This window comes from Peromyscus californicus, unplaced genomic scaffold (assembly GCF_007827085.1).
Source record: "Peromyscus californicus insignis strain IS unplaced genomic scaffold, ASM782708v3 Scaffold_21__1_contigs__length_65335640, whole genome shotgun sequence".
In the NCBI taxonomy this organism is placed as follows: Eukaryota; Metazoa; Chordata; class Mammalia; order Rodentia; family Cricetidae; genus Peromyscus; species Peromyscus californicus.
The window spans coordinates 62,476,365-62,490,841 of record NW_026294514.1 but is presented as its reverse complement, the minus strand read 5'-3'; the positions used below and the strand labels follow the sequence as shown (position 1 = coordinate 62,490,841).

At 43.6% G+C, this 14,477-nt stretch overlaps 1 protein-coding gene across 5 annotated transcripts in view; it reads left to right on the top strand.

The window, feature by feature from the left end:
- The window catches only part of Dis3l2 (DIS3 like 3'-5' exoribonuclease 2), a 330,432-nt gene that overhangs the window by 135,126 nt on the left and 180,829 nt on the right, over positions 1 to 14,477 (top strand). For all 5 annotated transcript variants that reach the window (XM_052750513.1, XM_052750515.1, XM_052750512.1 and 2 more), the window contains 2 exons: positions 8,443 to 8,546; positions 11,182 to 11,429. In XM_052750513.1, coding sequence (XP_052606473.1) covers positions 8,443 to 8,546; positions 11,182 to 11,429 — 352 coding nt within the window. The remainder of the gene's footprint in view (positions 1 to 8,442; positions 8,547 to 11,181; positions 11,430 to 14,477) is intronic.

The following is a 14,477-nucleotide window of genomic DNA, read 5'->3' as shown; positions in this document are numbered from 1 at the left end:
TAGGCTGAGCTATTCTGAAACAGGTGAAACACCAGATCACAAACTTAAGATTGCTGATTGTAAGTAGAATTTTTCAAATCTAGTTTAGATGAGGAGAAGACGATAAGAATCAAAAGTAAAGAGAAAGTCTTCAAAGAAGCTAGGTTGACCACTGACTTTTTAAGATCATTATTATATTTCTCCCTTCCCATTCCTCCCTCCAAACCCTCCTATACACCCCCTTTCCACTCTCCTTCAAATCCATGCCCCCCACTAGTTTTTCTTTCTTACATGTGTGTATGTATGTATATGTACATACATTCTTAAATATACCCTGTTCAGTCTGTATAATGTTACTTGTATGTATGTTTTAAGGGCTGGACAACCAATTGGTGTACTCTTCACTGAGGAAGACCACTGCTCCTGCCCCCAGCTTTCCTCAGTGGTCTCTTGTGTAGGGTTGAGGCCGTGTGGGCTTCTCCTCACATGTCTACTGGTGGCATCCTTGTTCAGTTCACTTTTGGGCAGTCATGTTGGTGAGACTTTATGGATATAGCTTCTGATATTACTAGGAGACACAATCTCACAGCAAATTCCATGACTTTCTGGCTTTTACAATCTTTCCACCATTGACTTTTTTAAAAAAAACCTTTTATTGATTCTTTGTGAATTTTATATCTTGTACCCCAATCCCACTCATCTCCCTGTCCTTCCATATTCATCCCCACCCTTGCAACCTACCCCCAAAGAAAATAAAAAATAAAAATGATTAAAAATAAAAAATAAAGATGAAACAAACAAACAAATCTTACTGTGGGAGCTGTAGTGTTATGGTGTGTCACCCAGTCCACCCTTTTTGCCCAAGTAGCTTTACTTGCAAATGTTCATTGCAATGAGTCTGGTTCGAGGCTTTTGGCTTCTGCTACACTATCAATACTGGAGCCTCAAGGAGACTCCTCTCAGATATCCTTTTGTTGCCTTGTGCCATGGAGATCCTTCAGCTTTGGTTCTGCAAGGCCAGCGCCTTCATGCATTCCAGCAGTTCTTAGATAGGGTAGATGTTGGGGTGAGCCAACTCAAAGCCCTGGATCTGGGCCTGGATAGTAGCTGAGTTGGTCAGGCCACCTGCTCTCCTGCACCTGCACCCCCGGACCAGCTCTCCTGCTTTGCCCAGGTGAGAGGCAGGGCCAGCTCTCCTGCCTGTGGTAGCTGACAAGGAGCGGGACTGGCTCTCTCTCCCATTCTCACACCATTGGGGCCAGCTCTCCAGCACTGGCCTGGTGAGGGGTGGGACCAGCTCACCTAAAGTCAGTAGGGCTGACTCTCCCACTCCCACGCCACCAGGGTCAGCTCTATGGGCTTTGTCCCTAGAGGTGCAGGGACTCAGGCTGCTCTCCTGAGTGCTGCAGCCAGTGAGAGGTGGGGCCAGCTCTCTGGAACCCTTACCTCCAGAGCTAGCTTTCCCATGCGCCCAGGGAGCTAGCTTTCCCATGCCGCCCAGGTTTGGCGGGGGAAGCTTTCCTGTACCCACACCACTGTACTGCTAGCAAGGGCCTAGGCTAGCTCTCCACCCACTCCATCAGGGCCACCTTTTTTGTGCTGCCCAGGTGAGGTGTGAGGCCTGCTCTCCTGAGTACTGCAGCCGTCAAAGGGTGGAACCACTCACCAGCTCTCATACCTTGGGAGCCAGCTCTCCCATACTACCCAGGCGAGGGATGGGGCCAGTTCTCCCACCTCACATCCTCAGGCAGGCTTCCCACACCCACACCACCAGAGCTAGCTCTATTATGCTGTCCTCCACCATTGACTTTTTAATGTAATATAATGCTGGTCATGTCAACTTCACATTTTTCAATGACTTTCTATCTCTAAGGTATAAAATAAAACTCCTTAGAGTGTCCTATAAGACCTCCCATGGTCTGGTTCTTACACTCAGATACACAATGCCTTCCTTTGCTCAGTTTATCCTTGTGCACTCTTCTCCCTTCTGGAATTCCCCCAAGGTCTGTTCCTCCAGCCAGGTTCTACTCAGCTTTCCTACTTCAGCTCTGAGGTTAGGTGCTCTGTCAACTCTACCCAGTTCAAACTGTCACATAACCCGGGGACACACTGCTTGCCTGTAATGGCCAAGCCATGTGCTTCCAGTATGTGTTACAGCTTTGTTTGCCTTCTATCCCAGGTGCTCCCTGGGGATGTAGTCAGATAATGCCTAACATTCCATAGGGCTTTTGCTGACTTCAACGGTACCTTGATTTGTATTTGTGTGGCCCTTTTTGTCTTACTCTGAGCTTTCTTATATGGAGACTGGGCCACCACAGCCAATGCCTGCATACTGTCCTCTTCTGGCTCTGCTCCTTCATTACCCTAGTTTCCTGATGAAACTGAGATAACAGTGCTCTCTCGCCATAGTGTGAAGCTGTGCTGTGAATATAGGGAGTAATGTACATGTGGGGAAGGAATGTGCTGAGAAAATTCTCTGGCATTGCAGCTCCTTTAACTTTAAAGGAGAGTTTAGTAACTTGCTTGGGTTGGAATTTGGTGCCCCAGGGACTACTGTCTCTCCTGAGCCTTAGTCCTTGCAGGAGCTGAGTCCTAGCATAATCACCAGCTCATTATGCCCCACAAGCTTTAGCAGATCAAATGATTGTTCACAGTGAATGTCCTGTGAGAACCTTGTCATTTGCACATCTCACTGGGAGGAGGGGCCCATGACATAAGGTTTTCTAGTTGATTGATTTTGAGAATCTGCAGGGAGCATATCTTTAATTTCAATATTTGGAAATCACACATTTCTATTGTCCTTTTGTACTGGCTGGTTTTGTGTGTCAGCTTGACACAAGCTAATGCCATTGAACCTCAGATTCAAGATTCAGCTGTAAGGCATTTTCTCAATTAGTGATCATTGGGGGTGGGCCCAGCCCATGGTGGGTGGTGCCATCCCTGAACCCATTCCTGGTCCTGTATTCTATAAGAAAGCAGTCTAAGCAAGCCAGGGGAAGCAAGCATTCCTCCATGGCTTCTGCACATCATTTCCTGCCTCCAGGATCCTGCCCTTGTTTGAGTTCCTGTCCTGACTTCCTTCGGTGATGAACAGCAATGCTGAAGTGTAAGCTGAATAAACCCTCTCCTCTCCAAGTTTCTTTGTGGCCATGGTGTTTCACCACAGCAATAGAAACACTAAGACATCTTTGTTCAGAGTGGAATGGGCTTAGATTTGGCACATCATGTACTGCTTTTTCAATCTGATCAGTTAACACCCCCCCCCCCCCCCGCCTGCCCTAAAGGCTTTAAGTCTTGTTTGTTTTTTAATGTATGTGAGTGTTTTGCTTGTTTATATGTATGTACCACATGCATGTCTGGTGCCCACAGAGGCTAGAAGGTGGTGCTAGATCTTCTCCAACTGGAGTTACAGATGTTTTTAGCTACCATATGAGGACTGGGAACTAAACCTGGGTCCTCTGCAAGAGCAGGAAGTGCCCCTAGTTACTGTGAAATCTCTCCAGCCCCTAAACACACTTTTTATTTATCATTATTATAAATTATTTGTGGTACTGACTATTGAACCTAAGATTTCATGTATACTAGGCAAGTGGTCTACCAGCCCCGAAAAACTTGATACACTTATAGTGTTAGGAATCATTAGGCTTGTTGGCCCACTGTTTCTAAAGGAGATGGCCTGTCAGCATAGCTTTTCTTACTAAGATGAGGTAGCATTTGCATTTGGTTTTATACAGGTAGCAATGCTGACTCCAGCAAACCGGACCTTTCCCACTGTTTAGACGTTCAGGTCATCTATAGGAAGAGATGAGAGTTTTACTTGACTTTCTCTCCATTGTAGTTCTCAGGGACTTTTGAAAATTGTTTATGTTAGTAGTGTACCTAGTTTTGAAACATTTCTCATTTATGGCTGATGAGGTGCTGAGCAGGTGAAGCTGCTTGTCACCGAGCCCGAAGATCTGAATCTAAGCCCTGGGACTGAGTATGCACATATGTACACACACAAATCAATTAATAAGCACATAATAAAGTAATCAAAAGAAAATTATCTTTTCAATAAATATTTCGGTAGCCCTTGGTTTCTAGAGTTGTTTGAAACAGAAAGGACCGCAGAGCTGGCAGCCCTGTCCTCAGTATGGCAAACTGAACACTGTGGAGACCCAACCTTTTCCCTGTTGAGAACCACTGGCAGCTCTACCCACTGCTCGTGGTCCATCCTGGTGTCTTACTGCTTTGTCACAGCAGTACTCCTGGAATCCATCAAAAGCACTTTGAATTTAAACCCATTTTTTACTTTTTCAGACCTAGCCATTCCTAGTGTGGAAGACATACTCAGTGCCCGCCCTCCTTTCCCCTCCCCCTCTCCGCCTGCCATCACTGTCCCTCTTTTAACTGGAGCTCCGCTGTGTCTCGCAGGGACAGTGACTCCAGCTTTCAGAGCTCTCTGGCTCCTCTTGTGTGTCAGCTCCAGAGCACTAACCACTTCATCGTCCTAACTACATGCTGTATAACGCTAGGATGCTTTATGGGCTAGTGTCTGAGCTTGTCACTCTCTTTGTCTGGACCTGTACAGTAGAAAGTATGTTCTGCTGAGAATACTTTGAATCCTAAAATAGTGGTGGCTTAAGTGAAAAGGAGTTTATCTCTCTCACACGTTGAAGACCGGACGTTGGCAGGCCACAGCTTGCAGGGTGGCCTCACAGGCCTCCTCCTGTCCTGGCCCTCTGCAGGTCCTGTGGCCTCCACAACCAAGGTGAATGCTCAAGGTGCAGCTGATCCCTTTGCATTCCTGCCAGCAGGTATGAGGGAAGAGGAAGCTGGCCCTCTGAACCTTAGGGATACCTCCTGAAAGGTACTAGCAATACTTTTCCCTCCATGTTACTGGTTAGAGCTATGGCTAAAACTGGCATTCATGCATAGTCACACAAAAAAGCCTCATAGTCTTTTAACCAGGCTGCCCTGCTAAAATGTGGGCTCTTACTAGGAAAGAAGAGACTGGAATTGGGCAGTAACTGGCGTTTCTGTCATGGGACTTGTACTACCTCTCTCCCAGCCACGTTCTTCCCACCCAGCACTGTATCTCCAACCTGTTGGTAGTGACTGTGGCTGTCTTACTATACCTTTTCTGCTTTCTCAGCAGTGACAGTGCATTGGCCCTTCCTCGTGCACAGCAGTGTGGAGCAGTGGGAAAGCTCACTGGATTTCATAGTTGAGTTGATTTGTGTTGAGCCTCTGCTCTACACGGTGCACCAAAAGTTTAAGTAAGAAGTGCACAGCATGCACGCTGTATTTAAAGCCGTAGTCCAGCTGCCCCTTTAAATTGTAGACTTTTGTCTTGAGCTGATTATTCAGCATCATCCCTTGAGGGTCTCACAGGTGTGACCAGCATGTATGGCCAGCTCCAAATTAGAACTCTAGATTTCACTTCCTCCTCTAAACTTTAAGTGATGCCTCCACCAATGTGGCTGTCAAAGTCATAAACCTGGAAATAATCCTCCACTGCTCATATGCAGTGACCCTAAAGTCAATCAGTTCAACTGCAAAATATAATTTAATTCTCTAGTGCCTGTATCACGCTCTGTCCTCATGCCCAAACTCTGGCACACCTCCTCACTGGTCTCTCTCCCACTCAGTCTGCTCTGATCTTGCCCTGAGCTGTGCCACCCTTGCAGCCAGACTCCTGTTGTTTCTAGCGTACATTCTGGACTCAGGTAGCCTGCAAGGCCCCACCTGACTTCGCTCCTGTTGCTCCTCGTTCTCACCTGTGCAGAACCCATTCTTGCCTCTGCTTTCTGGTCTCCTTTCTGGTCCTGGACTGTGGTCAGCATCCCAGATGCAGAACTTCCTGCTTCCACCCCCTCTTCACTCGTCATTCCTCATCCCCTTGCTGTTCCTGCCCATGTCATCCTTGTGTCTGGTGTAAATGTCATTTCCTCACAAGCCTTTCCTTAACCTCTAAGCCATATTTCCCTCCCTTTCCTCTTCAGGGCTGTTTTTCTTAGAATTTGTTACAATTTATCATTTATATTTACAGAGTGATTACTTGCTAACATCATTTCTACATTCGTGTATATAAGTTTCCTGAGGTCTTAGAACATATTTCTCTTACTAAAAATCAAATCCTCAATACCTAGTACTGAATATGTCTCATGAGTGAATTAATAAATGACTTCAGATTAAGCAGTGCATTATCTTTCATTAAACTGGCAACTTTACTATTCAGTGCAACAAGACTTAGTTGTTGGCAGTATGCTAAGGCAAATCACTTTTGCAGCTTAGTGTTGTGTTCCGTTACTTTCACTGACTTACATCTGTGATTCTCACCTGCAGCACTATAAACGTCCATGTAAATTATTTGAATGTAACTTAGAACAAAGCCTTATTTCATCCCCAGGATGGCCTTTTGAATAGAGAACCTGGAAAGGTCATATTCAGGTATGATGGAAGGAAGTCACGCTGGGCCCACTTCATCTCTAGGCCTTTCAGTTTAGATGTAACCTGGTGTAACCTCTGGAATGGCAGACTCGCTCTTGTCAGCATGGACCTGAGGTGACAGTCACCTTAAGATGGGGCTGTCTGGGTCCATCCCAGAAAGAGGCTTGCTCTGGGTTTGGGCCGTTGTGGAAAAAGTGGTTTCCGCTGAGTATGGTTACACATGCCTTCAATCCCAGCCTTCAGGAGGCTGAACAAGAAGATTACAAGTTCAAGGTTAGCCTCAGCTACTTTCTAAAAAAGCAGACAAGACAGTGAAAGAGAAGAAAACCAGTTTTTTCACCACTCTGACTTGTTTGCTAAGTTTTTAAGTCCAAACCCTTAAATATCAGATATCCAAGTAGCATGCAATTATAATTTTGTCTTCCTGTTTTTTCAATGAATTGTGTTAATCTGTAGAAAACACTGACAAGGTATGTCATATAACAAAAGAAATCAACACTCTGTGTGTGTGTGTGTGTGTGTGTGTGTGTGTGTGTGTGTGTGTGTGTGTGTGTGTGTGTTTTCTTTCAGATTATTTTTTTAAAAAAATGTTTTGGAAGCATCTGGTGATTTTATTCTTTTCATTCATTCATTCATTCATTCATTCATTTATTTTCATCCTGAGTTATTGCTCTAAGATGAAAGATGGCCTTAGGTGGTTACTTTTACCAATAGAGAGGTTGTTTACCACCAGAAAGTTTGTTTTTCCTTTTTGGAAAACTGAAAATTCTGCTTTCAGTAGCACTATGGTGGGAGGATTTCAGCAAGGATAGAAACACATAGTTTATCAGTCTGGGTTTGAGACCACAGCAGTGGTTCCAGAACTGCCACAAGAGGCAGCCAATCGTGAAAAGGATTATGTTTTTATTTGGGCCTTGGAAATGTCTAGATGACAAGTACAGTCTTTCTTAGCTCCCTGTGAATTGATAATGGACCCCTGTTAATTGTTAATTAGAAACTCTGATATAGCTGGAGAAGAATGTTTTACAGGAAAAATCTAATGTAGCAAGTGAAAATACAAAACAAACCTTTAAATTTTCAGAAAGTCTAATTTGCTGCTTTTGCTCAGGGGTGTTTTTAATGTAATGCTTCTGGTACAAAGCCTGGCACTGCTTCCTTGGGGAGATGTGGTTTCAGTTTCTTGGGTTAATGTGTATTATAACATTAGAGACTAGAAAATTAGCATTAGAGGACTCTAAGTACTTTATTCTTTATATAATACCACTAAGAATCTTGTTCCTTTCAGACATTCAGTATTGAGGGTTGAATGAATCTAGGACCTTATGCTTCTCATCCAGTGTTCATTTACAGCATCAGCTCTTGCCAACAAGGATTGAAAGCTAGGAAAATCAGAGTCTGGTTGAGTCATTCATTCATTCAATAAATGCAACTTATTTTGCATTGGTTTGTTCATTATGGCTGGTACCAAAGTACTTTGCAAAGTACTTTGTTAATGTTCAGGGACCCTGTGATGCAGCTTCCATGTGGTTGCCGTCTACGATGGGGAAGGACTTTATGGTGATGTCATTGTTTTGGATCACCCATGTTCTTGTGAGCAACTCCTCACCTGCACTCTGCAAGAATGCCCAATTAAATAAAGAAGTAGACGTTTATGTTCATTTTTATTTCACTTATTTTATCAGATGTACATGATAGATTTGCCTATCACTTTTATTCTTTGTGTGCTGAAGTCATATATAATATCTAGACCTTTCATTTTAATGCTCTCTACATGTATAATGTTTAGTATGTTACTAATGTTAAGTAGATCAGGTGTACCCTGCTAAGACCAGGTGTTCAGTGTGAGCACAGATACAACATGACTGGCCTTATCCGAGTCGCCCAACTGCTGTGTACATTCTCTTTTGTGAAAGGAGCGGCATGGAGTACTTGGCCTCCATGAAGCTTTCTAATACGAATTTAAAGAACTCTGTGTACCCAGTGGACATGCAGCTAATTGGTTCCTCTTCTCTTTTTTTCTCTCTGACTTAGGAAAAGAAGATTCTAGTGCTCCAGTTACAAAAGACAAGACCACCACCCCCATGTCACAGGACACAAGAGCCTTACCTGAGAAGTCACTGCAGAAATCAGCAAAGGTTGTTTCCTACAGATTTTTTTCTGCTTGTCATTTGGGATGCTCATCGTAACTGTAGTTGCTCAGTTAATCAGAAAGTCAGTAAAAGCCATAAATTAGGGAAAGTGAATAGGACTTTTATAACTTTAAGCATACGAGTGTATATTTCTTCGATTGATTTAAGATGCTAGTGGCGTCTTCTGGTGTAGGACAAACGTAGTTGACAAACTCTTACTCTTGGTGGCACACATGTTGCAAGGACAGGAGATAAAGTAAAACCATGGTGGGAGACTTCCCAGACCAGAGACACCTGTCAGTGTTGACTCTGGGACTCACATGGCCACTCCAACCATCTTGCTGAGAGGAGCTCTCCTGCCTGCTGACATGAGGACTTTGTAAGTTGGTAGACTGTGTGTATCCTGCTGTTGCTCACGGAGTTACCCAGAGCTTCTCATAGTTCTTTGGTTGCCTCCTGTGTGTTTGGCACGAGGGATGTCTACATGATCACTCCATATCAGCCATGTATTGTATGTAACACATATATGCTCATGTGTGTATACGCACACATATTTATACATTATACATAATATACATGTGACAAAGCTATACCTGTTTTGTCTCACCTGTGCAGTATTTAAATTTTTTACTTCCTGGTTTATATTAAACAAAGAATATTTACAGAAAACTTAGACTTTTTGCTTCTTTTGTCAAATCAGCCTCTGACGGCACTTAGCCATGGTCCTCTGTGCTGTAGTTAAAGTGGGTGCAGATAGCCTCTGTCCATGAGACTTGTGTCTGTAATTTCCTGCCACCCTTCAACCATGTTTCTCTCTTCCATTCTTCTCTCGAGTAATAGTTCATAATGAATTGGATCTAAAGTTATAAGGAAAAATAGCACTTACATGCGAAACTATGTGGAGTTAGAGTCATTCCCAGGGCAACTGACATCGTATGCATAATGAGTAATGCTCAGGTGCTCTCTATTCTTTAGAAATGTTATCAAAATTAAATGGAGACTCAAGGACTTTTGGTTCAGATATAATGACATGAACTTGTTTTTCTCTTCTTACTATAAGACTTACATAACTGTAAATCTGGGAAAGACTGTAATAAGAGGCAATCAGAGGAGAGCCATGAAAAGTGGAAAGGGAACAGTTAGGAACCCTAGAGATACAGAAAGTAGATAGTGGGAGGGACCTTACAGCCTTACAGTCAGAGGGTGACACAGGCCGTGTTTCTGAATCCAGCCCAGCAACAGAAGGTGGGCCGGGGAGACTCACTCTTCATATCTAACACGAAACTCTCCAGAAATACCAGGCAATTCTGGCAGCACTTGCAAAGGAAATTGGCTTGGAGCTCTGGATAATAAATGGCCAGGGGCAAGGGCTCTCCTTTCACCTCAGGCTCCTAATTTCTCTCCCTACCAGGAGACAGCAGGCATCTCACTGTCTTCAACACAAGAGAGCCATGACAAGAAGCACCAGACTCAGGAAGCCTTTTTCTCCTGGGAGCCAGAGACTCCTCTTTCCACCTTAGAGACCACAGTGAAAAGGGTTTTACCCCAATAAGTAGCCTGACATGGAAAGCTCCTTTCTCTTCATGTAGAGGACTTAGCCATTGGCTGGTAAGACCCTGCCTCAACAGGCTTATGATCCCTATGGCTTGGGGATCCCTCTCTTGTAGTTAGAGACACTGAGCAGCCAGGTAGTACCAGCAAGGGAGATCCTGCTGTAATAAAATACTCCAAATTGGAAGACTCTGTCCTTGAAGGCTGGAGATAGACCTTTCCTACTTTGAGGTGGTCTAACCTGGGAGATTCCCTTCTGCCTCACAGAAATAACTAGCAGACAGCAGCAGGAGTCCAGTGTTACCATATAAACCAAACGTATCAAAATGATATTGAAAACAGTTATCATTAGAAATGAAGTGTTCCAATAGGCTAAAATGTGCTAAAGTTGAATAAGATTTCTTTCTGTCTGTGAGAGGTTTAAGTAGGACTCAGAGTCTCTTAAGGTGATAGCCAAGAGGTCTAAAATACAGTAGAAACTCTTTAAGAACTATACCAAGAACCAAAACAATCATATTAAATGAGAAAAGATGTTTGGTTGATGCCAGCCTCAAAACACTGGGTTGTCAACAAGAGCCCAGTGAAGATTTTCAACAAACATTACATTCTCTGGACACATTTGAGAAAACAGGAGATGTCAGCAAAGAAATAGAAGTTATATCCCAGTTGAGAACAGTGATTTTTTTTTTATGTTCAATAACATTTTTAAAGAAAACAATTGCAGTTTTGTTCTTGGGAAATTCTGTTATTGTTCATGAGGGCAAAGTATAATGCAGAGAAGAAACTTGGAGCCGTCCACCCTGCTGGGTTACACTTACCTTTACAAGACATAGGGCGTGGTTATCAAAAGCATTTTCATCTAATTTATCCATCTAGTCCATAGGTTTTTTCTTGGATCTTCGTGCCCCCCCCCATTGAATACTTAAGTTGTTGCCACTCACATATAGCTCATTTAATTACAGAGTACCATAGAGAGCCACTTCATGGTGACCTCCCAAAGCTGCTAGGTCCACCTGGTTCATCAGATCCTGTTGACTTTCTGACTGATTTTCCTATAGAGAAACAATGACTTTGTCTTTTGTGTTTTCAGGTGGTTTACATCTTGGAGAGAAAGCATTCCCGAGCAGCAACTGGCATCCTCAAACCCTTGGCTGATAAGAACAGTGACCTGTTTAAGAAATATGCCCTGTTTTCTCCTTCAGACCACCGAGTGCCTAGAATTTATGTACCTCTCAAGGACTGTCCCCAGGACTTCATGACCCGACCTAAAGATTATGCCAACACACTGTTCATCTGCCGCATCATAGACTGGAAGGAGGACTGTAATTTTGCCCTGGGGTAGGTGATCTTTGACAGAATAGTACATGGCACAGGAAGAAGTCTGTGTGGGTGGGCTTTAGGGAGCAACTTATATACTTCAGGTCTTACTTCTTTACTAAAGCCTTAGCACTAGGGCAGTTTGGCCCTGATCTTTTAGAAGTTGCCCTTTGGTCACCTATAGATTGCTTGAATTACCAGGCACACACCATTTTTTGGCATAAAATATAAATACATTCTGAGCCTCTTCCTGCTGCTATATGATAAATACCACGGGGACCTGTGTACTGCAGAACAGTAGTCAGTCTTCTACTTTGAGAACTCATGTTAAAATATGAAAAGTCCCACCACAGTCAGGGCATCCTGGCTTCTTTGCTTTAATATGAGCATGAAGACAAGTTTGGATGTTGGATTTGCTCATGGTAATCTTCAATTTGAGAAATGCCAAAGATTCATGTATGGCGTTGTAGAAAGAATCGCCCACTGTAGGAAGAGTAAGTGTGCCATGTTTTGATGGGAGCTGTCAAAAAGCATGGTCCTTAGACCATCAATGATTGTCATTTTATTTTGTTTGAAGAATCTTCTGGACCTAGGTGTCTCATAAATGCTATACCTATTTCTTTTTGTATAGCTAGTATTCATTTTGAAAGAAAAGTAATATTGTGTTAGCTACATTTTTGACCCTTTATAATGGTGTCTAGTTTTTGCATCACAGAAAATGAAATATAAGTATATAATGTAGAGGAGTCTGTTTGGACATTTACTTGTAGTCCAGTTTAATGATTGTTCAGCCTGTCTAATATCCTCCTGGAGACGCCCTATGCTTATCAGAGCCTGTAGTGAATGACCTGGGCCACTGGCCACTGTGTTCCACTTTGATTAGGTTTGTTCTAGTTGCATGTACTGAATGCTTAGTCACTTACACTAAATCAAATCGGTGCAGTAGGCCACGAATGTGGCCCACGCCTTTAATCCCAGCACTGAGAAAATGAAGGCAGGTGGATCTCTGTTAGTTCAAGGCCAGTATGGGATATAGAGAGAGTTTCAGTCCGGCAAGGGCTATATAATGAGAGCCTGTCTCAATAAACAAACAAATCTATCATCTATCTGTCTGTCTGTCATACTGATGTAATTTAAGAAACATCACCCCATGCCTCTTTTGCAGTTATGTGAAGATTGGAGTAGTTTCCCTGGTCTCAGCCACTCAGGAACTGCTGTGCTTTCTTTTCTGCCCTCTAGTACGTGGTTGTAGTGCCATCAGTTTTAAAGTCTAACTCATTATCCAAGAGTGACATCAGCCTCTTGAGCTCCACACAGCCCTTCTCACGAGCTTGCCTGTTTCTCACCAGCAATCAAAGGGCTTGATGATGGTTGTGCCACCTGCTCCTGTTGATTGTATTGCCATCCTCTGTTGGACAGTGACAGGGGAAGACTGCCATGTCAAAGCAGGAAATCCAGCTGTCTTTTATCTGCCTTTCCACCATAGCCCATTGTGTAAGCTTGATTGGGCCGTTTCCTGAGTATTCAAGTCTAAGGGTGTAGTCAGGAAATCTTCCTGGTGTGAGTTTCTGAAGGACCTTAGATATTTTTCATGCACAGCTGAGCCCTTATCTCATCAGGAACCCTTGGCTCAAGTTAAGTGCAGCAGCAGCAGCAGCAGCAGCAGCAGGAGCAGGAGCTGCCACAAAGGGAATCAGACCTTGGAAACAGCAAATGTATTCACTGGTTCTAAAGAAAGAATATTCTAAAATGATAATCATGTGTTATATAACTTCCAAAGTAAAGCTTGAATATAATCATGTTTAGATGAAAAACTATGATTTCTGTCTACATTTGTAATATAAAGACATTCAAATTGTATTTCCTAAAACTGTGCCTTCAAAATTCTTTCTGAGAAGATAAAATTTACTTGAAAAAAGAAAGCCCGACGACTTTCCATAATGAAGTTCTCAGAGGCCGTCTCTCTGTCTGCTGCCCGGAGGTGAAGGCGGCAGCTGTTGAGCTGTTGGTGGTCCCCTGCTGTTTTGTTCTGGCTGTCACTCACTGATCTTTAGCAACTGAGGTCGCTGCTTTCCACTCTGCACGTGATGTGCTACAGTGGCCTAGGTTTCCTCCCCCCTCTTTGCCAGGCTTTGACGAGGAGCATGAGGTAGTAGTTGCAGTGGGAGCGAGGGTACGGTATACGGTCAGCTTCCACGTGAACAGTGCCTAAAAACCCCGTTAGCTAGGGTGGCTTCCTCCTGAATTTCTTCCCTGTGCCTGCATCTTTTCCCTCAACAGTCTTGAGCTGCTTCTGCCTGTGAAATTGTTACTAATTAATACTCAAGTCCAAGGTTATATTCCTCTTCAGTGGATACATTTGGTTTAGCAGACAGCCTTAAGTATGTGTAAGGTGCCGTGCCACCTGAGAGGTGCCGAGGTAAACAAGCTAGAGTCAGGGCTGGAAACTGACTAATAAAAGACCTTGATATAAACGGCAAAGATACAACTTGATTCTAAGAAATGGAATCTCCCCTACACTAATTTAAATAAAATGGGGGTTACTATGAGAAGCTGGTGGTTCTCCTGAAACCCAGGGTGTGAAACTGGAAGAAGGACAATGAAAAACTCAACAAACAAGGCAGTCAAAGTGTTGCTTTTCTCTCAAGGGCCCTGACAAGACCAACCACCCTTCTGTTTGTGAGCTGAACTCCTCTGCTTAACTTGTCAGAGCACAAGCAGCAGACATGGCCAGTCGCGGGTAACATACCGAAGCCTGGATCACAAGACAGAATTCGTGGGGCAGACAATTGCATTGACCAAGTTTAAGACAGGTATTTTCCTAGGCAGTAGCTTGAAGTAGATGTGGGATCCAGACTTCTGTGGCCTTCTGCCCTACAAGCAGGACTGTGAATGCAACTGTCTGGGAAGGAACATGGAGAAAGCAGGGGAAGTGAATGTCCTATCTTTTTTAGCTACCACTGTAATACAGAACAAAATGTCTTAAGTTCTTCCACAGAAAGAAAATAATTTAATGAAGGAGGAGATAGAAGTTTGGAGGAGATACAAGAAAGGGGAGATCTAGGATCA